General features: G+C 43.4%; 1 protein-coding gene across 13 annotated transcripts in view; it reads left to right on the forward strand.

The window, feature by feature from the left end:
* FHOD3 (formin homology 2 domain containing 3) overlaps positions 1-25,139 on the forward strand; it is a 479,946-nt gene that overhangs the window by 321,124 nt on the left and 133,683 nt on the right. For all 13 annotated transcript variants that reach the window (XM_031003628.3, XM_055368089.2, XM_055368091.2 and 10 more), the window contains one exon: positions 7,339-7,577. In XM_031003628.3, the coding sequence (XP_030859488.2) occupies positions 7,339-7,577 (239 nt within the window). The remainder of the gene's footprint in view (positions 1-7,338; positions 7,578-25,139) is intronic.

The following is a 25,139-nucleotide window of genomic DNA, read 5'->3' on the forward strand; positions in this document are numbered from 1 at the left end:
ATCTTTATAAATTCCTTTTACTTTCTTTCAGTTTACCTTGTTATTTTTCTGGATTTTTGAGTTGAATAATTGATTTCTTTTCATCTTTTAACCATCATTGCATTCTTGTAATACAATCCATTTGGTAATGATGTTTTTTGGTGTTTTTTTTTTTTTTTTTTTTTTTGAGATGGAGTTTCACTCTTGCCCAGGCTGGAGTGCAAGGTGCGATCTTGGCTCACCACAACCTCCGCCTCCCGGGTTCAAGTGATTCTCCTGCCTCAGCCTCCCGAGTAGCTGGGATTACAGGTGTGCGCCACCATGCCTGGCTAATTTTGTATTTTTAGTAGAGACACGGTTTCTCCATGTTGGTTGGGCTGGTCTGGAACTCCCAACCTCAGGTGATCCACCCTCCTCGGCCTCCCAAAGTACTAGGATTACAGGCGTGAGCCACCGCACCTGGCCAATGATGTGTTCTTTTTAAAAAGGTGCTGTTGGAATTCTGGTTGGTACTAATTTATTGAAAATGTTTGCATTAGTATTCATAAGTAAGATTGGTGTGTAGCAGCTAGCTCCTCCCCACCCCATCCCTGCCACCTCCCCTTCCTCTTCCTTTGTTGTAAGCTGTGTTTGTCAGTTTGAGCATCACTGTTATGGTAGCATCATAAAAGAACTCCTGACCACTCCTGCACATTGCGCCTTGTTGCTGTGTGTCCAGATGTCTCTGGGGTATCTCTCTGATTGTTCCTCCTTAGTGTCCTCCCTGGATCCTCTGTTTCTGACCCCTCCCTTTCAGTGGTGTCCTTATCAGACCTCCTCTCTGTCTGCGTTGTCTGCCTATATTCACCCTAGTGAAGTCAGCAGCCTTGGGGACTCATCGCTATCTTGACTCCATGCTTTCTTCTGGGACCCAAGGCTGCTTGCCTCTCTACCTTCCTTTTCCTCTGCCTGCTTGCCATCTTGTATTTCATTCATGTACTTGGAGACCACTATATGTGACATATTCTGCTAGGGCTGTAAATACAGAGATAAAATATCTGTACCTGCCCCCAAAGAACCTCCATTCTTTAGTCTAAGGCAAGCAGGTAGCTGATTCCCCTAGCAGAGGATGGTGCAGAGGACTTAGGACATGCCAAGGAAGCTCTGACTGTATCTGACATGACCACCTGAAAGCCACACATGAAATGCAACCAGCCCCCAAATGAACCCTTTATTTTTCTTCCACAACAAAAACAAAAATTGTGAACGGACTCTTCATGTCTCCACCTCTGCAAACAGTGGAGTCTCCCAAGTTACAAGCCTAGATCTATACTGGACTCCTTTCTCTTTCCTGTGTCCCCTTATTTAGGAATTTGATTGCTGAAAACAGCACTTTTTCTCCATTCCTGTGATCATTTCCTTAGCTCTGGCCCTCATCGTTTCTTGCCTGAAGTATTGCACTATCTTCCTATTCATTTGCTTGTCTATTACTTTGTTCATTCCACAAAACTTCATTGAGCACCTGCTATGTGCCAGGCACTATTCTAGCCCTGGTGACCCAGCACATCAGACAAGACCACTGCCCTGAGGGGGCACATACTCTAATGAGGTGCAGACAGCGATCAAGAACGTGCGTAAGCAGAGGATCTGAGATCGCAAACATGTCTATGAAGAAAAGAGACGGTATGAGGTGGGGGCCAGAAAGAGAGGCAGCAGCAAGGAAGGAAGGCCTGATGAAAGACAGTGAATGAGGGAGAGCATTGGAGGAGGTCAGGCATGGCAGGTGTCAGGGGTTGAAAGAAGGCTGGGTGGCTACAGGGGTAGGGCCTGGAGAGCAGCATATTCGGAGCCTGGGGGACATTGAGATCCCATGAGGGCCTTCTTCCCATTCCAAACTCCCACTGGCTGAAAGCAAGGTGATCCTCCTGAAAGTCAAATCTCATTATGCTGTTCTCCTGTTTAAGAAAATGAATGAATGAGCTTTTCATGACCAGTAAGATGAAACCAAAATTCCTTCCATTGGTACAAGGGCCCTCCATACTCCGAGGCCTTCATGCCTCTGTGGCCTCATTTCCACCATTCCCAAGATGTGTCTGAAGTTTCAACCACACTCAACTTCTCCTGTTTTTGAACATGAAAGGCAGGTTCTTTGGGGAACTTTCCTTTATCCATTCTATTTTCTTTGCCTGGAGTGTTTTTTCTTCCTATTCTCAAGTTATCAAACTCCTACTCCTCCTGCTGCAGTCACTTCAGATGTCATCTCTTTCCCTAAGGCTCCTTGGCAAGATGAAAGGGGCTCCTTCTGCTTGTCCCCCTACTGCCATTCATAGCTGATGAGAGGGTGCTGCCTTGTGTCCACACCTCTGATTTAACACTCCTCAGAATGTGCGACCTGTTTCCCTTTGAGCTACTCTAAGCCATATGTCTCATGCCTCTGTCTAGCCCCAAGGGCCAGCAGCACAGCTGCCCACAGTAGAAGTTCAGTAGGTGCTTGAATGAAGGTCTCCTTCAAATACCACACATTTCATGATAGTGTCTACCAGGTGCTGAGTTGAATGAAGGAAGGATGCTATTCAGTTGGAAAGCAGTCACCTTAAGGGGCAGATGCCCTGCGTAATAACTCAAGCTGTGACAACTGAATCCTTTAGATAGCTGGCAGAGTTGGGATTTTTCTTTCCTTCTGAAAGTTAATGCATCTAAAAAATATATTCATTGCCAAAAGACAACCAACTTCAATATATGCAACGGCAGCAACAAAGCCTACAAGCAGAACCAATTTTTTTTTTTTTTTCACAAAAGACTGAATGTTCTCAAGCAATTGCAGAGAGCTTGGTTAGGCTTCTAGAATTCTTCCTAATAGATAAGGACATCTGGTGGCCATTATGTCTTGGACTTGCTGGAAACAGGCCCAATTTCATGTAATTTAACTCCATTTCAGAAAGGTGATTTGATCCATGTTTAATTAAATTCATTTGAATTTTTATGGCTTCATATGATTTTTTTCACATACATAAATTGACAGAAAAGAAAATATTTTGTCAGATTACGTGTTCTAACTTTAGATTCTGAAAATGTGTCCTTGTAAGGGGTCAGGCATCTTAAGGCTGAAGACTGTAGAGGATGAGAAATAACTATTACTGTTCAGAGTAATTAATAGGTCCAATCTCTGAAGATTCTTCTTTGTCATAGGTGATAGGAAGTATGTATCAGTTATCTTTTTCTGCATAACAAAACACCCCAGAACTTAGTGGTGTAAAACAACAATCCCTGTTCATGATTTTTTGGGTTAGGAATTTGAGCCTTATTCAGCTGGGAAGTTTTCACTCAGCTGCAGTTATCTAGTGGTTTGAGTGAGCTGAGTGGTCTAAGACGGCCTTAGTTTATCTACTTGGCCTGGCATTTGGTACTGGCTGTTGGCTGGGCCATGTGTCTTCAACAGCCTAGCCCACATTTCTTCCCATGATAGCAGTGTTTCAAAAAGGCAAGTCCCAGTGTGTAAACACTTTTCAGGCTTCTGTGTGCATCATGTTTGTTGATGTTCCATTGGCCAAAGCAAGCCACATTGTTGAGCTTTCATGGGTGATGAGCACATCACAGTCTATATTCTTCTCTCTATTTTGTGTGTGTTTGAGAATTTCCACAGTACAAAGTTAAAGAAAAAAACTGTTCAAGCATTAAAAATGAAACCACCATATGATCCAGCAATCCCACTTCTGGATATTCATCAAAAAGAATTGAAATCAGGATTTTAGAGAGATATTGGTACTCCCATGTTTGTTGCAGCGCTAGTCACAATAGCCAAGGTGTGGAACCAACCAAAATGTCCAATGATGGACGAATCAATAAAGAACATATGGTATATACAGGCAATGGAATATTTTCAGTCTTAAGACGGAAATCTTGACATTTCCTACAACTTGGATGAACTTCTAGGACATTTTGCTAAGTGAAATGGGCCAGTCACAGAAGGACAAATACTGCATATTTTCACTTATATGAGGTATCTAAAATAGACTCACAGAAGCAGAGAGTAGGATGGCCATTACCAGGGGCTAAGGAGAGGAGGTGAAGGAGAGTTGCCTATCAGCAAGCATAAAGTTTTAGTAATGCAAGATGAATAAGTTATAGATATGTGCTATACCACATCATCCCTCTAGTTAACAATAATGTATTGTACACTTAGAATCTGATAAAAGAATAGATCTCATGTTGAATATTTTTACTACAATAAATAAAAAGAAAAAAATTCTTAAGAATGTTCAGATCATTCAGTGGCCTCGAAGACTGGTAGAAGTGGTTACAGATGTCACCTTAAGTTGCCCCTAACTGCTTTCTTGGTTACATGGGGATGTGTAAGCCGTCAGGGCTGGATTCTGGACCCTACTTGCTCCTTGCCCAAGTTTTTAGTTTACAAATAGCGTTCTACATTTAATTAAAAGAGTTAGAAGGTATTTGATGAGAGGTCCAGCAAATAAGTCACTCCATTACTTGGGACAGTGTTAGAGGTCTTGCAGGACTGGCTCTATCTCACTTAGTGCTCCCACGGAGGATACTCACTGTGCTGTATTTGATTAGGTCTGACTCTTACCACGTGTCCTAAATAAGCCTTGGGTGAAAAGCCATACTCTCCAGGTGTTTTCTAGCTCCCAGTGTTCCTGAGTCTAAGCTGTAGTGCTCACTAGAGCCGAAAGCATTTGGAAATGCCACCGTAGCCTTGCATGTGCAAACAAAGCCTCTCTTCCTGTCATCACTGGGCACTGGTGACTCTAGAATTCTTATTATAAAAACAAAACCATGAGTGAACAGCAGCCTCCAATTTCTTGTTACGTTGTCCCTGACTGCCAAGCATGAGGCTACCCTTGGGTCTACCAAGATTCTGTGGCCCATTTGCTCCCTCCGTGCACTCTTCTTGTTTTAAGTAGCTTGATGTTTTGTTAATTATCTGAACTTCAGAAAGCCCTAACTGCATGCCATGTTATGGTGTTGCCTTGATAATTTTTCCAGATTTTTCTTGTCCTTCAAACTTTCTGGTTATCTCTACCTTCCTTGACAAAGGGCAGTTAAAGTGGATTTCACTTCATGCACACTGTGTGCCTCTCTGAAAGGACTTGTGAGTAGAACGTTACTTGATCCTTGGATCTCTGAGGTTAGACAAGGAATTAGAAATATCTTAACTCTACTTTAGCCCCTAATCTTATCACTCCAAATGTGTGCTTAATAAGAAGCAGAATCAACACATCAGGTCAGAATAAGTTCAAATGGTCTAGAATTTTTATTTATAGAAATGAAAAAAACATTGGCTAGAAACACTTAAAAATGCTGTCCTTTGTTAGGTATGTGGTTGTTCTCAAACTTTTCCCCACAGAATGTCATTTAAAGTTTTAAAGTTGAGATGACATATGTGCTTAACTAAATGCCTAATTTCTTTTTAGTTCTTGCAGTTACAATGCAGAAGGATACTCCTAGGAAATAGAATTCCCAATGAGATTTTGTAAAGATAGAGCTTTTATCAATTCTTGCCTCAAACCTCCCAAAATTACGTTTGGTGAATTCTAGGGGAGTAAAACAGTCAAAAGTTTGTTAAATTATCGTCACCTGTAGGAGTTTGTTATAAGATGTATCTGGCATGTAGATAGAAGAGATTTTGTGAAAGCTTGAACTGGTGGAAACAGGGTAGGGCAGATAAGGGTGGATACACTCCTGGTAAACAGTTTGTATATCTCAGGTGCTGATATGTCCCTGTGAACTGAGATGACAGTGGCTAACCTGGCCTTGCCTCAGCCAAGCTCACATGAGGGCAGCTGATTTTGCAATAGCCAGGTTTTCTGCACATAGGTGATGTTAAAGCCATATACTGTGGTTAGCTATCTGAGTCTTTATATTCTCCATTCTCTCACATGGAAGGACTGGGTTGTGAAATGTGACTAAGAACACCCACAAGGCTGGAGAACTTGCATGTTTGGGGACTTGGAACTGTGTTATTCCATGGTTGCAAAGTCAGAAGTTCTGTGTGATTAAGGAATTTATGGGCATCTTAGGTCACTTCCTGTGAGAGAATGGATAGGGGAAGGCAGTCATATTCATTGAGTACCAAAGAGAAGGCCCTACTCTAGATGCTTTACACAAGTTACCTTTACATAAGTGATTCTCATCACAAACCTGCAAGGGCAATTCTATTACCTTCGTTTGGTGAGCCAGAGAGGGTACAAGTAATTTATGACAGGGCACACCTGGTTCATTAGTGGCACAGCCAGCATGTGTCTAGTTGACACAAAACTTGTATTCTTTCTACTGTCAAGTTTTAGAGAATGTAGGCATAGGCATAACAATTAGAGGCCAGAGATAGAGTCCCTGGCTACGAAGAGTCATCATGGATAAGGAGCAGAGCTGGGTGCTAGAAGAGAGGTGGAGGAGAGTTATTCAGAAGCACAGTTAGTTTTAATGGGAGGTGAGAAAGCCATGAAGTAAGATCGAGGACAGAGTGAGATTAAGAGATGGAAAAGCTGGTCTTCTGCAGAGGGCGCCACCTAGACACAGGGCTAAAAATATCCCTTGGAGAAAGGCAAAGGGTAAGAAAGAGTATGGGACCAGTTGGCTCACATTTCCCCATGTAAGCCGGAGTGGCAAAGTGCAAGCCAGTTATTTTTCTGCACAAATATGCGTCACTCTTAGGAAACTTTAAAACAAATCTTTATTCTAGGAGTCGTCTTTTTGTGTTGTGTATCTTTGTGACTTGTGTTTGCAAGCTTCTGGTAAAACTACAGGCTCCACTCCAAATCCTGAACCAGGCTGCTATGATAGCCTGATAGTGCAGCAGCTGTCAGCCAAGATTTTGAAATTAAACAGTACCTGCTGTGGCACTAGTCCTCTTAGAAAGATTTATGGGTGAGGCCAGTTCCCATTCACCTGGATCTTGTGGCTCTGGCCACTTCTGAGCACCCTCTTTGGGAAAGCGAGCTCAAGACTGATTGGGAACCGGCCACCACTAGGCTTCAGGAGGGATTCAGGCTCATGGAGCAGAAAAGAGACAGGGGTGGGCAAGGAGAGATGAAGGCCCGGGAAATGGAAATGCTGGGGTACAGAGTTAGTTAGATCATATCCGATTACAAAAATATTTCTCAGACTCACTGGTCATATTGGCTGCCTGCTTCATGTCTGTTTGATGGGAAGAACCCACAGTGGCAGGCATCTTCCAGTGCCCAGGCTGTGTTTGGCTTGGACACATGTGGTTGTGAAGACCTGGCAGGGAAGCTGAGGCGTGCAGTTTGTGAAGACAGAGTTAAAAATCCCTATTAGGGCAATCCTGAAATGCAGTCACACCCGAGGTCTGTGAAAGGATGCCAAGCCTGACCTTGCACTGGGCGTGCTCTGCTTTTCCAGGTGGCGCTCAGGCACGAGGATGGCGATGAGACCACGGAGCCACCCCCCAGTGGGTGCCGGGACCGGAGGAGGGCCAGCGTGTGTTCCAGTAGCGGGGGCGAGCACCGGGGCCTGGACCGCAGAAGGAGCCGCAGGCACTCGGTGCAGAGCATCAAGAGCACCCTGTCGGCCCCCACCAGTCCCTGCTCCCAGTCAGCTCCCAGCTTCAAGCCCAACCAAGTGCGAGATCTGCGTGAAAAGTAAGCATTAACTTGGCAGTGGAGAGGGGTGCAAGGATGCCATCCAAAAGAGAGCCCACAGGTGCCTGCCACTCTCCCCTCCCTGCTGGCCAGTTCGTCCCCCACCCAACATTGCTCCCTACCTCTTCTTGACCATTAAACCACCAGCCAAACATCTCGGTGGATTTCCCACACAGGGTGGCCCCTGGCGACTTTTACAGACTTGATCTTACTAATCCCAGGAACTGTTTTTCAGCTACCTGTTTTTAAAAAATATTATTTACTATCTCAGTTAATATCTGTTCAGAAAAGCTGTGTTTTATCAAATGGAAAAGACTTCAAAACACAAAACTTTGGCCTAGAAATAACCACTGTAGGAATGTGGGGTTGGAAGAGTCTCGCGATACTCCTGACAATACAGGGATATCTCTGGGTTGGTTTAAGTTAAACAGAAAAAACCCATATGAGTTTCCAAATAGCTGTCTCTATATATTTCAGTACACACTAATTCCATCATTTAGTCTGAAACATTTTTATTGAGTGTCTGTTAGAGGCCAGGACTACTTGAAGCCATGAAGATATATAAATAGAAAGGTATGATCTCTGTCCCTTTGAGCCTCACGTTTGGGCTGGGAGGAAGAACGAGAATGGTAGATAGAAAAAAATGGAATGATTGGCAATCCTATGAGATATTATATGTATTTAAAGTATAAAGTTTCACAAAATCTGCCAAACCCAGAGTGGTTCTATAGTATAGAGGTACAATAAAAGGCTGGCCATGCCTGCTCCAGAGTCTGGGTCCAGTTGTATCTTCTCAAATGGATGCTCTGAGGTCGCTGGGATGAGGGACTTTAGGGTCCAATCTCTGCCACCCAAATCCACAGGGGCTGACTAACACATTCCCATCCTGCTGCTGATAGTCTGGAAGCAGGAAGTGCTCATATCACTTGGCTGGATCATCCTCCCTCATCATAGAGATCCTCCTGGGAGTCAAATTTAGGTCACCAGGCTACATTATGAGGAAGAAAATCACTCAGAATAAGTTGGATGACCTTAAGAAAGAGTGATCAAGATATATCCCTCCTCTCCATCTCTAAGGAAATACCCCACCAGCACCAAGAGGTGCCCCAAACAATCTGATACCCATGGAATCATTTGAGCAGGACCCAGGCCATGCCTTCAGATGCCTGTTATCCCAGGAGGAGGAGGGACTGGTCTGACATAGATGTGCAACCATGGTCTATGTTGACACCCCTCTTCTACCTCATAACCCCAGATGCCCTCTCTCTACAGGTTTTTATGTTTCTGAGAGTCTGTGTACAGCTCTATTTTAGTGAAAAGAAGACCTAAACTTCTAAACATATTAAGGAAAGAGAACCTTTACCATGAGCATTGCATTTTGTGATCTAGAATCTTAAAGAAACTCAGCCAGTTCTCAAAGAAAAAGCCCTCGAAGCTCTCTTCCAGCTGGCTTGAGAAGTTAACATGAAGAGAATTGAGGAAATTGTACACAATCCTCTGAAAAAGGCCTGCGTATAAAGCCACCGAAGATGCTGAGGGTAGGAGTTAGGTGGACCTTGTCAGTAGTATTTGGTGTTCTCCTGCTCCATCATGTTTGTTCCTTGTCTGTTTCTTGCTGTTACACTTTTCGAGGATTCCTGTGTTGTGAGTTCAGGTGACAATGCTTTGCAATAGGCTGGTAAGGATGATGATACGGAAGTGGACCATCCTGGGCACGGTTCACAGTCTTGAAGTGCTGGGCTCGGTAGGATCTGAAACAGGAGGCCAGAGATGCCACTCTGAATGCTGTTTGCTTCATTCTTTTTGGAATTTCACTTTACTGGAATTATTACTTCAACATTAATTTAGTAGCATTTGAGCAAAATATACTTTGCAGCTTGTAAAGATAGGTGATGTTTTATCTATCTAGATTGATGATTATGAAGTGACTTCATTTACGAAGCCTGTTGGAGGGATTTTGCCTGTGGCCCCAAAGTGACAGCATGATTTTGTTGAGGTGGGAGTGAGATAGTGGGAAGTGGTGGTGAAATGCAGAATGGGAAATGATTTCTTCCTGCATAGCTTAGTCACCTGCTCAACATCTGTGCCTCAAACAGTACCTCAGAGTCAAGTGGCTCATTGTGTTCTGTCCCCTGCAGACCTTGAAAGACACAGAAGCTGCCTCATGTACATATATGCACATTGCTCTTCATCTCTGCAAATGCCCTGGCCGCACCTAACGCTAGCTTATAGCAACATGCCTGCAGATGCCACATATGAAAGATTTGGGGCTAGATTTTATAACTCAGTCACCCAAGTGATGCCAACTTTTGTAAAGAAGGGAGAAATATGTTTTAGAAAGGGGTTCATGTTGTTCTAAAAAAATATAGGGCAGTCTCCACTCAGATGGTCCTTTTGCATCATTTGAATTTAACTCTCACGATCATCCTCTGTAAGATTCAGACAGGACAGGTTTTATTAACCTCATTGTACAAGTGAGAAAACAGATGGGGCTAAGTGCCTATTCCAAATCACAGGACTAAGGGCTATGACCAAGGGCTGGGCCCTTGGCTCTTAATATCCAAAATATACAGACTCCTTCCCAGTCAACCACATCCCAGCCAACCACTCCTAAACATATTCCTCAAGCGAGATGATTAGAGAGACAATTTGATTTACATTCCTTGTAGGTATTTTTTTGTTTGAGGTAAATACAAAAATTCAAAGACTTGGAGAAATGCTTAGTCTCCCTGTAGACTTAAGCCAGCTATGTGCTTTAATTCTAATAAAGACTAATATGAGCTTGAACTCAGATTTGTTTGCTTTGGTTTCTTAGGAAATACAACTCTACACTGAGCATTTGCCCAGTAAGGTACAAGTTTATTGGTCATTGGTCAACTAAAAGCATCTTTATGGGACCGTGTGTGTCATAATGAGTTTCATCTTTGCACTTAAAGTTTACAAATTTCATTGGAAGGGGAAAAAAGTCTTAGTGCTAGAAAGTTCTTAAAATTTAGCCCAAAGCAGGAGCCCTTTCTGTCAAGTTCCCAAGAGATGGGGTACACTTCCAGGCATGGGTGCTCTTTCTCCTGAGGTACCCCATCTGCCCTTGAACTATTCTGTTTATCCTGGTTCCTCTGTTGACAAAAACAGGGCTGCTTCCTGCTCTGTGTGTCAGTCCTTCTGATACCAAACACTGCATGGGACTTAACACGTGAACTTTCAGTTTCATCCTGCTGATTTCCACACAACATTCCAAACTATAGAAGTAATTTTGAACTTCATTTAGTCACTAATGTTAACAGTTGTGCCATGCAGCTTTCAGTCATGTGTATATTTTAATATACATGGAAGAGTGACCTGGCAGATAGTGGATGTTGACAACTGGTTAGGGAGTGGAGGGTCCAGACTAGTGCCACGTGCCTCAGCAGCAGGGTCTGCAAACTTTCTCTGTCAAGGGCCAAGTAACATGTTAAGCTTGGAGTACCAGACGGTCTCTATTGCAACTACTCAACTGAATTCTGCCTTTGTAGCACGTCAACAGCCATCAGCCACTGGTACTGGCATGAGCATGGGTGCATTCCAGTGACATTTTATTTATAGACACTGAGATTTGAATTTTACGTGTCATGAAATATTATTCTTTTGATTTTTTTCAACCATTAAAAATGTGAAAACCACTCTTAGCTCACAGGCCGTATAAAAACAGGTGGTAGGCCAGACGTAGCCCACAGGCTGTAGTTTGCCAACCCCTGTCCCAAGGGTCTGGGTTTCTTGAGGGAGGTTGGGGGAAATTGGCAAAGGAGAGTATGTGGCATATGAGAGAAAAATCCACTGTGTTATCTGTGAGGGCTATGGGGAACAGTATTCTTAGATTTGGTGTTAGAGCAAGGAAGTCAAAGGAATATTCCATGAAGAGATTGAGACTATAGGGGACTTTGCTGATGGCTGATCATGAGTTCCCAGGGCACAGAGGAAGATTGAGGGGTTGGAGAAGGGCAAGAGATAAGCCAGATTGAGGGACACATGGAGAGGGAGGGGACTATGTGATGAGTCCAGGGAAGATTGGACTGTGCAGGCCGGGATTGGTCCCAGTGGTCTCTTCGGGCAGTGGTTCTTGACCGGGGTGATTTTGCCACCTAGGAGACATCTGGACGCATTTTTGGTTGTTACAACTGGGACGGGGTGGTGCTGCTGGCATCTAGTGGGTGGAGTCCAGGAATGCTGTTCTACTTAGTGCGGGATAGCCCCCTGCCAAACAAATAATTATCTGTTTTAAAATGTCAGTAGTGTTGAATCTGAGAAATTCTGCCTTAGGGGAAGGCAGATTGTTGGTTATATAATCCACATGATGCTGAGATAGAGAGTGTTTTGGCTATTGGAAAGGGTAGTTTTCTTAGAAGCATTTGGAACTCTGTGCACCTACCTTAAATGTTCATGTGCATGGGTCAAAATTGACTCTTTTTCAGAGAATATACTCAGCTAAAACACAGATCTATAGAATATATTTCTAGTTTAAAAAAATCCATTGGCATTTTACAAACAAATGTCATGGAAGCAGATTTCTTAAATGAGATATGAATTATCTTTCACAGCTGACTGGTTACTCTGGGCTACTACATGGTTTACAGTAGAGTCTTTTTTTTTTATTTTAAGTCCATTTAGCAAAGTTTCACGCTTCAAATTCTCAGGAAATATGCTTGAACACTGTTAGGGGACCAAGCCTTGACTGAATCTCATGCTACTCTCAGTAACTGAAATGCCAACAAATCCAATTCTAATCGGCTTCATACACATCCATCACTCCAAAAAATTGACATAATGGAATGTGACACCAGCATAAAACAAGTTGGCAAGAGAGAACAATGATTATATAAGAGAGGTGTGACAGTCTACAGCCAGGCTTCACAAACCTGTTCAGAGGAAGAGGAACCTGGCACAGTCTACCAGAAATGTTCAAGTGGAGGTGAGGAATCTGCATTGAGAAGCAGCAGTGGGCAACTCTTCTCTTGGCTGCCGATACTTTCAACTGATGGTCAAGAAGGAAAAAAGTTACATATAAGAATTGCTAATTTTTTTCCATGTAAGTTACACTAGGGTTACAGAAAAATTGACTAATGTATGTTTCACAGAAGTCCTCATTCTAATAAATGCAAAGTGATAAGTATATATAAATGGGTCTTGTGGGAGTCAGGAGTTGTAGCCAAGCCTTGAGCTTGTAGTCAGGAGAACAGTAGTCTGATCTACAGACATACTTGACCCTCGAGCAGCAGAGAGAAGATGTGGCCTAGCCTCAGCTGGTTCCAGGAGCAAGAGAGACCATGCTTAGGTGGGCTGCAGGCCAGGAGTACTGATGCGGCAGTGGAGAGCCCACTTGAGCTGCAGGAAGAAGTCTGGCAGGGGTTTGGTGTGGGGCAGGGTGCAGAGACCAGCACTGGAAGCTCAGCCTGCACCTGGCAGAGAACAGACTACCACTCCTAAGGAGTGGGAAGCACTCAGTCTCCACAAATCCTCACCAGAGGGGTGTTTAGAATCACTGTGGTCTTGGGCATAGGATGTGGAGGTATTGAAGCATGGGAGGGCAAGTTCAGAACCCAGCTCTCCCAAAATAGCTATGTGCCAATTTATATATGGCCATTGGCTCATAGTAGGCACTGAATAAACAGCAACTCTTTATGTTTTTAAATAAAAATGATAGGATTTAAAGATGTGGTGCCAACTATGTGATGTAAAATGAAGAGAGTTGTACCATATAGTGCAAAGATGAATATAACAGTAACAGCCACAACAGCAGCTAGCCTTTACGGAACACTTAATCATCTGCCAGGCAGTACGCTAAGCACTGCAAGTGTACAAACTCCATTTTTGCTATTATGTCACGATATAGGTACTGTTATTAATGCTGTGTGACAGGAGGGGAAGCTGAGGCACAGGGAGTTGAAGCACCTTGCCCAAGGTCCCACAGCTAATATATGGTGGAGCTGGTTCTACAGTTTAGGTGGTCTAGCTCCAGAGTCCATGTCCTCACCATTCTCCTAAATAACCCTTATTTCTGTTATTCTGTGGAAATAAATACATGCTGAGTACTTGGCAATTAGTAAGCCATTAGTAAATGCACACTGCTGTATTTATTATTGGATCTATATTTTTCATATCAGTACATTAAAAATTATTGCTTAATGGTACATTAAAAAATTATTGCTAATGTTCCAATATATAGATATACCATAATACCATGATGCTGTCATACATTTTGCTATGGCTTGGTTCCAGTTTTTTTCTCATACCAAAATTGCTGTAATGAACATACACACTGGTGCACATACACGTTTGTTAGCATTAGTACTCTCAGATTCTTAGAAGTAGAATTCGAGACAATGGACATTTACATTTTAAATATTGATATTGCCATATTGCTCTCCACAAAGGCTGTATGATTTTACTATCCATCAGCATATGACTCACCATTTTCCCACATCATCACTGAATGTTAGGAGGTTTTCATAATTTTTGTAGTATTGAAAAGTGAAAAATGCCTCAGCATTGTAATTTGCATTTTTTATTACTACTGAGGCTGTACAACTTTAATTGCTTCATTAGCTATTAACATTTCCTTTTCTTAGTGTTGCCTGTAAATATTCTTTGCTCATTTGTCTCCTGAATGGTTTGCCTATTTTAATTGACCTACAACTAGTCTTTATTTTTAATATGAAAACCTTCAGATTCAAAGTAGAATATAAGTATTCTTTACACATTTTAGATATTAATATTTTGACCATTTTTTCTGTCTTTCAAATATCTTTTAACTGAATTTCTGATGCCTCTCATCACATGCACTAAATATATTTGTTATGGTGTCCAGTTCGTGAGTCCCGTCCCATGTGGCTTTTAGGCATCATGCTTGCTCAGCAATGTGTGTCCTCTTTTTAACTGCAGCCTCTGCATTGTCCTGGGAAAATGCTATGCTATTCTTCCTTCCATGTCTAGGAGGTAAGCAATGGAAGAGGTAGGGATGGAGCCAGTGTTAGCAGTGGCGAATCTATACGGGTCTGCATCAACTCAATTCTTGCCTCCTTGAAGGAAAGAATTTGTCTGAGGGGCAAAAGACGGAGAGACCAAGACAAGTTTTTGAGCAGGAGTGAGAGTTTATTAAAAAATTTTAGAGCAGGAACGAAGGCAAGTAAAATACACTTGGAAGAGGGCCAAGCAGGCGCCTTAAGAGATCCAGGTGCACTCTTTGGCCTTTGACTTGGGGTTTTATACATTGACGTGGTTCCAGGGTTTGTGTCTCTTCTACCCTGATTCTTCCCTTAGGTGGGCTGTCCGCATGCGCAGTGCCCTGCTGGCACTTGGGAGGGGCTGCGTGTGCACTGTGTTTACTGAAGTTGTATGCATGCTCACTTGAGGCGGTTTCCCCTTATCTTCCAGTGTTCCTAGAGGAAGGTCATATACCAGTTAAACTCTGCCATTTTGCCTCTTAGTGCGTGTGCTTGAGCCCAGTCACCCACCTCCTGAGATCTTACTGGGAAGCTGCTGATCACTAGCTTTATGTGTTTTTTCTCTCTTAGGAGACCGCCTTTCACTGGCACCAGCTATGACCAATTATTATTTTAAAAAGACAGTTTAACAACTGCCAGGCCATTACTTGATGGTCACCTGACATTCCTGGTGTTGGGGGATACTCTCCTTCCCTAGTCATATCTGCCTAACTACCTATTCTAACACCAGCATTTATGGAGGATTAACTTTGTGCTGGCTATTGGACTGAACAATTTTACATGTATTGTAAATTCCATGAAGAAGGTAGGAGTATCGTCCCCATTTTACAGGTGAGGAAACCGAAACACAGAGAGGTTAAGGAGCTTGTCCCCAGATTACAGAGGCTCTGCTGGGTTGGGACCCAAGCAGTCAGAGTCCATAGCCTGCACTCAGAACCTAACATACCTGAAAGTACTCTCTGAATCTATAGAATGTGTTCAGTAGTGAGAATGTTATATCTTTTGAGGATGAATTAGATTTGTTGAGAAAGCAAAAAATCACTCAGAGCAAATGTTTTACTGGAACTTGGTAATCTTAGTGAGCTGTATTGTTTTTTAGTCACTGTTTGATTTTGATCCTGAAATCGTACTTACTGATTTGCTTGTTTTTCTCATAAATGGGCACTGAAGACATTTTATAGAGGGGACTTCTGAAAATGTTCAGAGCAATAGCTGCAACACTGGAACAAGGCTTTCCAGTTAGTCGTAAGTAACCACTACCTTGGCGATGGAGTAAGGGAAGGTATAGAGAACAGAAACTCATAGTTAAAAGGAAGCCACAGTTAACTATCAATTATCGTGAGGCTGTGGAGGAGCAGAGACCTAAGCCATCCTCAGTTTTTGATGGCTCATAACTGATGCATACCAATTAGTGGCCCAGCAGGTGGTAGGATGCGGGTAGCCAAGCCTTGGGGCTGTGCCTTTGGAGTGGGAGCTGGAGGGAGGCAATTGGAGGGGTGTGTTTTCTATTTTCCTGCAGGAGTGAAGAAGAGTTTTGGCATCTTTCCACCAGCCACAGGAAGCAGTGGGCAAATCGGGGAGCCTAATTATGGAACTGTGCTGGGGGGTGAGCTCATCTTCCCATGTTTTGACAGGAAGGAGGTGTGTTTACATGCCTAAGTTTTAGGACAGCACAGCTTCCCATGCCTTGTCCACAAAACTTCATTGCCAGGATTAGAGAATTCATCCTGAGTCTGCAGTAGAATAGCAGAATAGTAGAGCAGCCCTTTCTCTTTCTTGGAAGCAGTTGGCAATGAGCAATCTATTTGCAAGCAAAAGACATACTGTGAGATGGGGTGTTATATGACGTTAATCTACAAAATCTGCAACTCAGGTGACCTGCTCAGCCCTGGCTCCTGGAGGAAGGCTGGCCGTGTGCGGTGAAGGAGCAGCAGGTGAGGTGGGGGAGGGCATAGGCGTGGCTGTGTGTAAACTCAGGATGATGGTACCTGTACTCCTTAATACGGTGGTGGGAGAGTTAACACAAATACGTGCTTTGCCCAGTGCTGTTATTATCATCAATCCATGCCCTGAAGCATTCACGGATATTACTCTGTTAAAGAAGGTAATTGTTAAATGAATATGGACATGAATTAGAGAAAATATTTTGTGCACCCGCATAAACATGCTAGAGGATTTCACAACAACCAGATTAACAACCACTGGTACTATGAGTGGCAAGTAGCTACTTGGGAAGATTTATCTGATGGTAAGTGACTTGTTATAAATGGGATTCACTGACAAGGGTGGTGACCTCCTGACAAAAGTATGATTGGAATACAGTCAGTGATTCAGCAGTGTCCAAGAGATTCATGCTGAGTGTTGAAAAGCAAAGGGTGGCCTGGAGAGAAGAGGTCTGGGAAGGCTGGGAGAGTGGGCTTGGAAATGGGAGGAACTGTATTGAATAAAGGCAGAGGCACTGGGACATGAGGAAGAAGTTACTTTGCAATGCTCCTGGTATCTGGGGCAGGATTGGTTTCTCAAATATTCATTGTGACCAGATTGCAAATTTCTTGTGGGTTTGAACTTCCCTGAATTGAATCTGAGGATCTTTCTAGGTTCTGAAGAAATTGGCAAAATTTTATCCTTAAGGCCAAGTGGAGCTACTGATGAATTTCAAATGATTAAGTGAAAATAGGCGTAGTGTTTCTGCAGGAGCATTCTGGGCACAGCGTGGGGAACTCACTGGGGGAGAGCAGGCTGCACAAAGAGATTGGTGCAGGGCTTTTGCTGGTCCAGGAAGGAGTGGAGGGGGCCTGACTGAAGCAGGGGAAGAGAAGGGAAAGTACAGGGAGGTGCTGAGAATGCAGGAGGCTGTGGTTTGTAGGACAATGACTGGATTGCATGGTGACAAAGACAAAGGGGCCTGAGGTGATTCTCTGGCAATCAGTAACCTGGGGCCAGTCAGTAAGCTCTGGGATGTATCTATGGGTCAGGCAGGTGGAAATTCCCATAGTCAGTTGGATAGGCACTTCTGGAACTCCAATACCTGTAGGTGATGGTTGAAGCTCTAGTTTAGAGGCCCTAACCCAGGAAAAATAAACTGCATGAGCAGAGAACTGGCTGGGGAAAACCAGCAAGAGAATGCACAGAACTTTCATCTCATGAAATGAAGAAACTGAGAACATCACCCACATTTCAAGTCAATGAACCTTGACATCAGTTATCATCAAGTGTGACTGTTTCTCAGGCTAGAGTGGACTTAGGTGGTATGAGGGCTCTGGAAGAAACCAGCTGTTTACTATGGGAATGGAAGTGAACATACCTCAGATGGAAAGGTTCAAGTTCCTAGTTGAATCTTTTACTTGCTTTGGGAATTTTCTTTTAGGGCCAAGTTTCCCTTTGACCTGTCCAAACCCCACATCTCCTGTAAGATGCACTTTCTCCTCTGTGTTCTGAATGTTCACAGCACTTTCTAAGGCTCGATTTTTGCTGGCAGTCCATGCAGGCATTGGGTGTGGGTCATCCAGCTAGAGAATAAGCATTTCTCTCTATAGCCCTCTGCAACTCCCAGGATCCCTTTGGAGATGGAGCAGGGGCTATCTAAGGAGTACTAAGCTGGGTTGATCAAATCCAGCCATGGAAAAAGAAATGAGATTATTTTTTCTTGATAAGAGCCTGTGGAGGCAGCCTGGTGGTAACTCTTCATTGATGAAGGTTGAACAAATAGGGAAATGAAACTCTGAAGATGTAGGTTGAAGAGGCCAAAGAAAGCCTGGGCACATTTGGGATGATTCTGTGTAGCCTAAATGCCTTTGATCGTCCCGAGAGAGCATACTTCCCAAAGACATGATAGCTCAGTGAGGAATCCAGAGACTATTATATCACACTTCAGGAGTACTCAATTACCGTATCCACATGGCCCCAGATAAATAATTTCATTCCTGAGGTTTTTTTTTTTTATTTTTTAGCCATGTGGTTCTGGTTTTATAAACATGACATTAAAAACTGACTAGAGATGAGCCCTCATAAGGAGGTGGCCTGTCAGGGCCTGTGGGGTGCAGGTATTTGTCTCCCAGGGTCCTTGGATGGAGCAGGGATGGTGGGGGTGGGCATGTCATGACTGCATGCATGTGGGCAGGCCTTCTGGTATGAAACACATACTGCATTACCAGACTTCAGAAGCTATTTTTTCTTTTCTATATATTTTTTCATTCATAACAAGCTTTGCAAAACTGCCTTCCAAATGGAGGGTCAGATAATTTTGATCATGAGATCAGGAAAAAACAAGTATGAAGTACCTTGGACTCTACCTGTGTTTTTGTTTGCATTTATGGACTTGGGTCCACATCCATGATAGCTCATGTCTATAAGTAAATGAGCAAGCCACCAGATCTCTAGAAGAGAAGCCCCCAATACTAGGTGTGTTATTTCAGAGTAGCCTTACGTTAAAAGACTTCTTAGTCAATAGTGACATCTTATGACCTTTGATATTACAGTTACTGATTTTGTTGAGACAGGAATACTGTCTTCTGGGACTAAAGGAACAAAATCATATTCATTTGTTCATCTAACTCCTATTTCATTTTTGTTTTTGTTTGTTCTGGGGTTTTTTTGAGACAGAGTCTTGCTCTGTCACCCAGGCTGGAGTGCAGTGACACAATCTCAGCTCACTGCAACCTCCGCCTCCTGAGTTCACGTGAGCACATCCAGCTAATTTTTGTATTTTTAGTAGAGATGGGATTTTACCAAGTTGGCCAGGCTGGTCTTGAACTCTTGACCTCATGTGACCTGCCTGCCTCAGCCTCCCAAAGTGCTGGGATTACAGGTGTGAGGCACCGTACTAGACCCCAACTCCTATTTCCTTGTGCCTCCCATGTTCTTGGATCTGAGAATACAGTGGTGAACATGAACCTTACAAAACATACAGTTTCATAAGACAGAGTGCAAATATTATAGCAAGTAAATATGAGTAGCTTTAGAAGAGGGCTTTTGAAGCGAGCCAGCAGGGCCATGTGGTAGATAGAGGGTTACAGGGATATGAGAATATATCCTTGAGGAGACCCTCCAGAAGTGCACAAGGACATGGACAGGGAGAGGCATTACTGCATCCCTGTGGTACAGCATGGCAAACAACTGGGGACTAGCTAGATCAGTAAAACGTCTACTTTTGGATGATTTATGTGGTGGATGCCACCAGCAGGTAGAAGAAATGTGCAATACTAATACCAGAAGTGCTAACATAGTTGTCAAATCATTTGCTATGTAAAAAGATTGTAGAATAATATGGTTTTTTAAAATCTAGATGTTTATTCACCAAATGTATAACAGTGGTTATTTCTGGTCAAAGGAGACTTAACTGTTATCAGTAGTAGTATAAGCATACTTCCTTTCTCAAAGGGAGTATGAATTCCTGTAAGTAAATATTCATTAAAAATAGCAAAAACTCTTTAGAAAAGAGAAAACTGTGATGGGGCTGGTCCAGAAAAACTCCTCAGGCATTTAGGTTGAGTCCCAAAGGATGAGAAGAGTAAGAGAAGAGCTCCCCAGGCCAAGGGCATGCCATGTGCAATGGCAAAGGGAGAAAAGGGCTTGGTATATCTGGGTATCTAATAGGCATCTTGGGAGGTGAGGCTGTAGCGTGTGGCCGGAGACAGGTGGCACAGGGTGGAGATGAGGTTGCACAGTGAGCAGACCAGGTCCTGCAGGGCCTGGGAAACCACAGCACAGAGTCCGGTTATTAGTCAGTATGTGAGGCTCAGTTGTGCACATTTGAAAAGCTGCCTGTCTGCCCGCCTGCTTGGTGGGGATCGGATTGGAGGCAAGGGAGAGTGGCAGCAGGGACATAGGTCGTGGCTATTGATGCCGAGCTACTGGGAAACATTGATAACTTAGACCAGGGTAGTCTCAACCCTGCCAAGCATCTAAAATAACCCACATTCAGGTTCTACCCCAGGACAATTGAATGCAGTTTCTGAAAGGAGGGCCTGAGCATTCACCTTTTAAAATAATATGCCTTAAGGATGCGAATCTCTAGGCTGGAGGTTGCCAGTGGTGTGGAGAGGCAGGAAACGTTGAGGCATGCATTAGAGACAGTGTCAGTCACCCCCATTGCTGGACCTCCCAAGACCACCCTCAACAGGCTTGAGCTTGTCCTGGTTTAGGAGGGTGGTCTCTTCCCATAAGTGAAAAACACACATGAGATTAGTCATTGTTCAACTTCTGGAAGTGACAAAACATGTCTCATGTCCACACAACTGGATTTTTTAGTTATAACAGCCAGAACTGGAGTCTTCCATTCCAGTGTATTTTCCTTCATTTTAAGGGTGAAATAAGACCTGGATCCACCAAGGTCTTGGGACAGATTGAAGAAAGACCCTGAGCAGGGCTGTTTTTTTGCCTCTGAAGGCTGCCTTCCTGAAATCTCATGAGGGGACTATGCTTAGTTCCTGCTGTTTCCACAGTTCTTAGAAAAATGCAGCCTATCTTCATCCTAGTTTCTCTGTCAACTTCTGCTCTGTCAACTTCTGAGGGACATTTAAAGCAACGAACATTGGCCGGCGTGGTGGCTCACGCCTGTAATCCCAGCACTTTGGGAGGCCGAGGCGGGTGGATCATGAGGTCAGGAGATCGAGACCATCCTGGCTAACATGGTGAAACCCCATCTCTACTAAAAATACAAAAAAAGGCAGGGCGTGGTGGCTCACCTCTGTAATCCCAGCAATTTGGGAGGCCAAGGTGGGCCGATCACGAGGTCAGGAGATCAAGACCATGGTGAAACCCCGTCTCTACTAAAAAATACAAAAAAAATTAGCCGGGCATGGTGGCGGGTGCCTGTAGTCCCACCTACTCGGGAGGTTGAGGCAGGAGAATGGTGTGAACCTGGGAGGCAGAGCTTGCAGTGAGCAGAGATCGCGCCACTGCACTCCAGCCTGGGCGACAGAACGAGACTCCATATCAAAAAAAAAAAAAGCTGGGCGTGGTGGCGGGCGCCTGTAGTCCCAGCTACTCGGGAGGCTGAGGCAGGAGAATGGTGTGAATCTGGGAGGCGGAGCTTGCAGTGAGCTGAGATCGCGCCAGCAACGAATATCTGTGGCTTAGAATAAAGTTGTTGTTTTTTTTTTTAAACACAAAGTCAAGGTATACACAAAAACTGGTGACAAGCCTCATAGCCTGTAGTTATCACTAGATCCATTTGTTTTACACCTGAATAAATCTGTAACCCCAGTTACTAATTGTGTTTTTTTTCTGTTGATGTTTGTACTCTGCAGACTTGAATTCCATTATGTTAAATTACTCCATGTTTCAGCAGAAATAATATGCTTGACCCTTTAATATTTATTTGATTCTAAAGCAAAATAGCAAAATAATGGCTTATGTATTAAGGTACTAGCCCATAGTCCAGCTTCTTGGGTATATTAGGGATCCATGAGCTATACTTTATACTCCTCCTAAACTTTGCATGCTACAGGGACAATAAATACTTTCCTGTCTAACTTTGGGTTCTCACCATGGAAACATCAGAGCAACAGCTGGGCTCTGTTAGATGTCTTTTCATTCTCTTGGCTGGTAAAATCTTTTGCAGAAACTTTAAAAAACTTGATGGCTAACAAAACTCTACTTTTAAGTGAAATCACTGATTCAAGTTGGCCAGATATTTGTCTTAACTGATTACAATTGCTAATTGGAAGTTTTCAAATGTTACCTTAGGCCCTTGGTGACCTAGAAACAGCCTTAAAGTTAACAGAAAGTGTGAGTCACTGTGAGGCCAAGATCAAACTGCAATTTAAGGATTCAGTAACACAGAAGGCTGCAGACCAAGATCGGAGGGCCACGTTCTTTACCATAAATGTAACAAAATATTTCTATGAATATCTTATATGTCCTATGCATTTTATGGAACTAAATGGGACAGTTTAAATGTCTGCATTTTATCTAAACCTTAAGACAGCTTTTTGACTAGTTGCCACAAATGGGTCATAAGGCACTGCTCCTCTAGGCTTTCAGGACAACAGGCAAGTCTGGGGTGACTGGGCTCTGGGCTGGTCTTCTGGGAGCCGTACGCAGCCTCGTCCAATACGAGGCATTATTTTTCTCTGTGCTGTATGAAAGAAGGATTGCCAAGCACGGTTCAGGAACCGTGCTTCGAAGGAACCGTGCAGTGATGAAAACAGTTTAGATTCTGCTTTAGTTTCATGGGGTAGCCTGGCATGTTATAAAGGAGTCTGGCCTGGATGTTAGGAGATCAGAGTTCTTACTGGCAACCTGTTTGGTCTTGCCCTCTCCAGACCCCATCCTTCTTCTCTGCAACATGGGGAGATCTCTGAGGTCATCTCCAAGTAATTGTCAATCTTGCCCTTGGATCATGCATAGCAAGAGCCTCTGTGCCGAACGCTGTGCTAGGTCCTCAGGGCCATGGAACTGCAGCAGGCAGCAAATACTTATTGAATGTCCCTTGGAGCCAGGGCTCTGGGCAGGGTCTCCTGGAAAAACAGAGCAGGAAAAGTAACTCTAGTCAGGAAGAATGGCTCTTGCAAGGACTCCAAGAATGAAATGCCCTTGATGTTGGGTGGAAGCTTGATATATCAGTAGACTGTGTAAGACTAGGGTGAGGAGGTTCATGAAGGGAAAGTGGAAGACGAAGTTGGAGAGGTGATAAGAGATTGGAGGTCAGCTAGGCAAACTAGACTTGATCCTAGGTCAGTAGACATGTTGCACAAGGGAATGTCATGTACAGAATTCCATCTTGTCCCTTACTCAGGTCCTCTTTGGCTTTAAACAGCCAAGTTTTGCTTCAACAGCATGGCAGAGTCTTTTTGGGTAACTTGGGCCCCATGGGTTAAATACTTCCTGCTACAGTGAGTTGTTTAGTGTCTCTTCCCTCACTGGTCTGTAATCCAAGGATGGGGACTTTGTTTAGCCACTGCACCCCAGCATCTTTGCACGTAAGTGCTCAATAAAATTTGTTAAGCAGGGCACGGTGGCTCATGTCTATAATGCCAGCACTTTGGGAGGCCGAGATGGGTGGATCACTTGAGGTCAGGAGTTCGAGACCAGCCTGGCCAACATGGTGAAACCCTGTCTCTACTAAAATTATAAAAATTAGCTGGGTGTGGTGGTGCATGCCTGTTATCCCAGCTACTGAGGCTGAGGCAGGAGAATCGCTTGAACCCGGGGGTTGGAGGTTGCAGTGAGCCAAGATTGCGCCACTGCACTCCAGACTGAGCAACAGAGCGAAACTCGGTCTCAAAAAAAAAAAAAAAAAATTGTTAAATAGAGGGAGATAAAGCCCTTGCTCCATAATTACACTGCTTTTTTAGTAAACGAATGCAGGAACAGAAAACCAAATACTGCATCTTCTCACTTATAAGTGGGAGCTAAATGATGAGAACACATGGACACATAGAGGGGAACAACAGATACTAGGACCTACCTGAGGGCAAAGGATGGGAGGAACGAGAGGAAGAGAAAAAAATAACTATTAGATATTAGGCTTAGTACCTGGGTGAAGAAATATGTACAACAAACCCTTTTGATGTCGTTTACCTATATAACACACATGTATATGTGTCCCTGAACCTAAAATAAAAGTTTAAAAAAAATTGTTCCATTACATATTTAAAAATCCTAATTGTAGGCTGGGCGTGGTGGTTCATGCCTGTAATCCCAGCACTTTGGGAGGCTGAGGCAGGTGGATCACGAGGTCAGGAGATCGAGACCATCCTGGCTAACACGGTGAAACCCCGTCTCTACTAAAAATATAAAAAATTAGCCAGGCGTGGTGGCGGGCGCCTGTAGTCCCAGCTAGGAGGCGGAGCTTACAGTGAGCCGAGAGAGCGCCGCTGGACTCCAGCCTGGGCAAAAGAGCGAGACTCCGTCTCAAAAAATAAATAAATAAAAATATCCTAATTGTACAGAGTTGGGTTAATTATAATCCTTTGTTCATGACACATTGCCATCACTGGTCTTTGCATGATTATATTCTAGTTTATTTTATACAATATTTACGAATATAATAGAACATCAAGGAGACTATGACCTAACCTAAAAAGCAAGGTGTTACTTCTAACTTCCATCTCTGTGCTTCCCAATCTCCCATCCCTAGGCCTGGGTAACCAATACTTAAATATGTGTTTATCACTGTCTTAAGGGGTTTTATTGTGGGGTTTTTTTTCAGTATTTTTTTTACTTTTTTTTCTGTACTTCAATGGACGTATTTTTTAAAGTATTATTACACACATATGACACATTAGATTATATAATTCTGATTTTCTGCACTTTGTTGTAAAATGTATGTTCTTCTTGGACTTGTTTTGGTCACTCGGCGTTGTGTTTCTGGTGGTCGTCCATATTGTCATGTGAAGCTGGCAATATGGATTTTCACTGCCTGGAATTTACCACAATCTTTATCTATTTTTTCCCTTTAGAGGGCATTTGGGTCATTTCCAGCTTTTGACAATTACAGATAGTGCTGCTGAGAACATTATTGGACTCTCATCCTAGTACACTGGTTCTTCAGTATCCCTAGGGAAGGTTTCTCAACCTCAGCACTGTTGACGTTTTGAACTGAATAATTCTTTGTCGTGGGGGCTATTCTGCGCGTTGT

The sequence above is a fragment of the Gorilla gorilla genome, chromosome 17, assembly GCF_029281585.2.
Source record: "Gorilla gorilla gorilla isolate KB3781 chromosome 17, NHGRI_mGorGor1-v2.1_pri, whole genome shotgun sequence".
NCBI classification, from domain to species: Eukaryota; Metazoa; Chordata; class Mammalia; order Primates; family Hominidae; genus Gorilla; species Gorilla gorilla.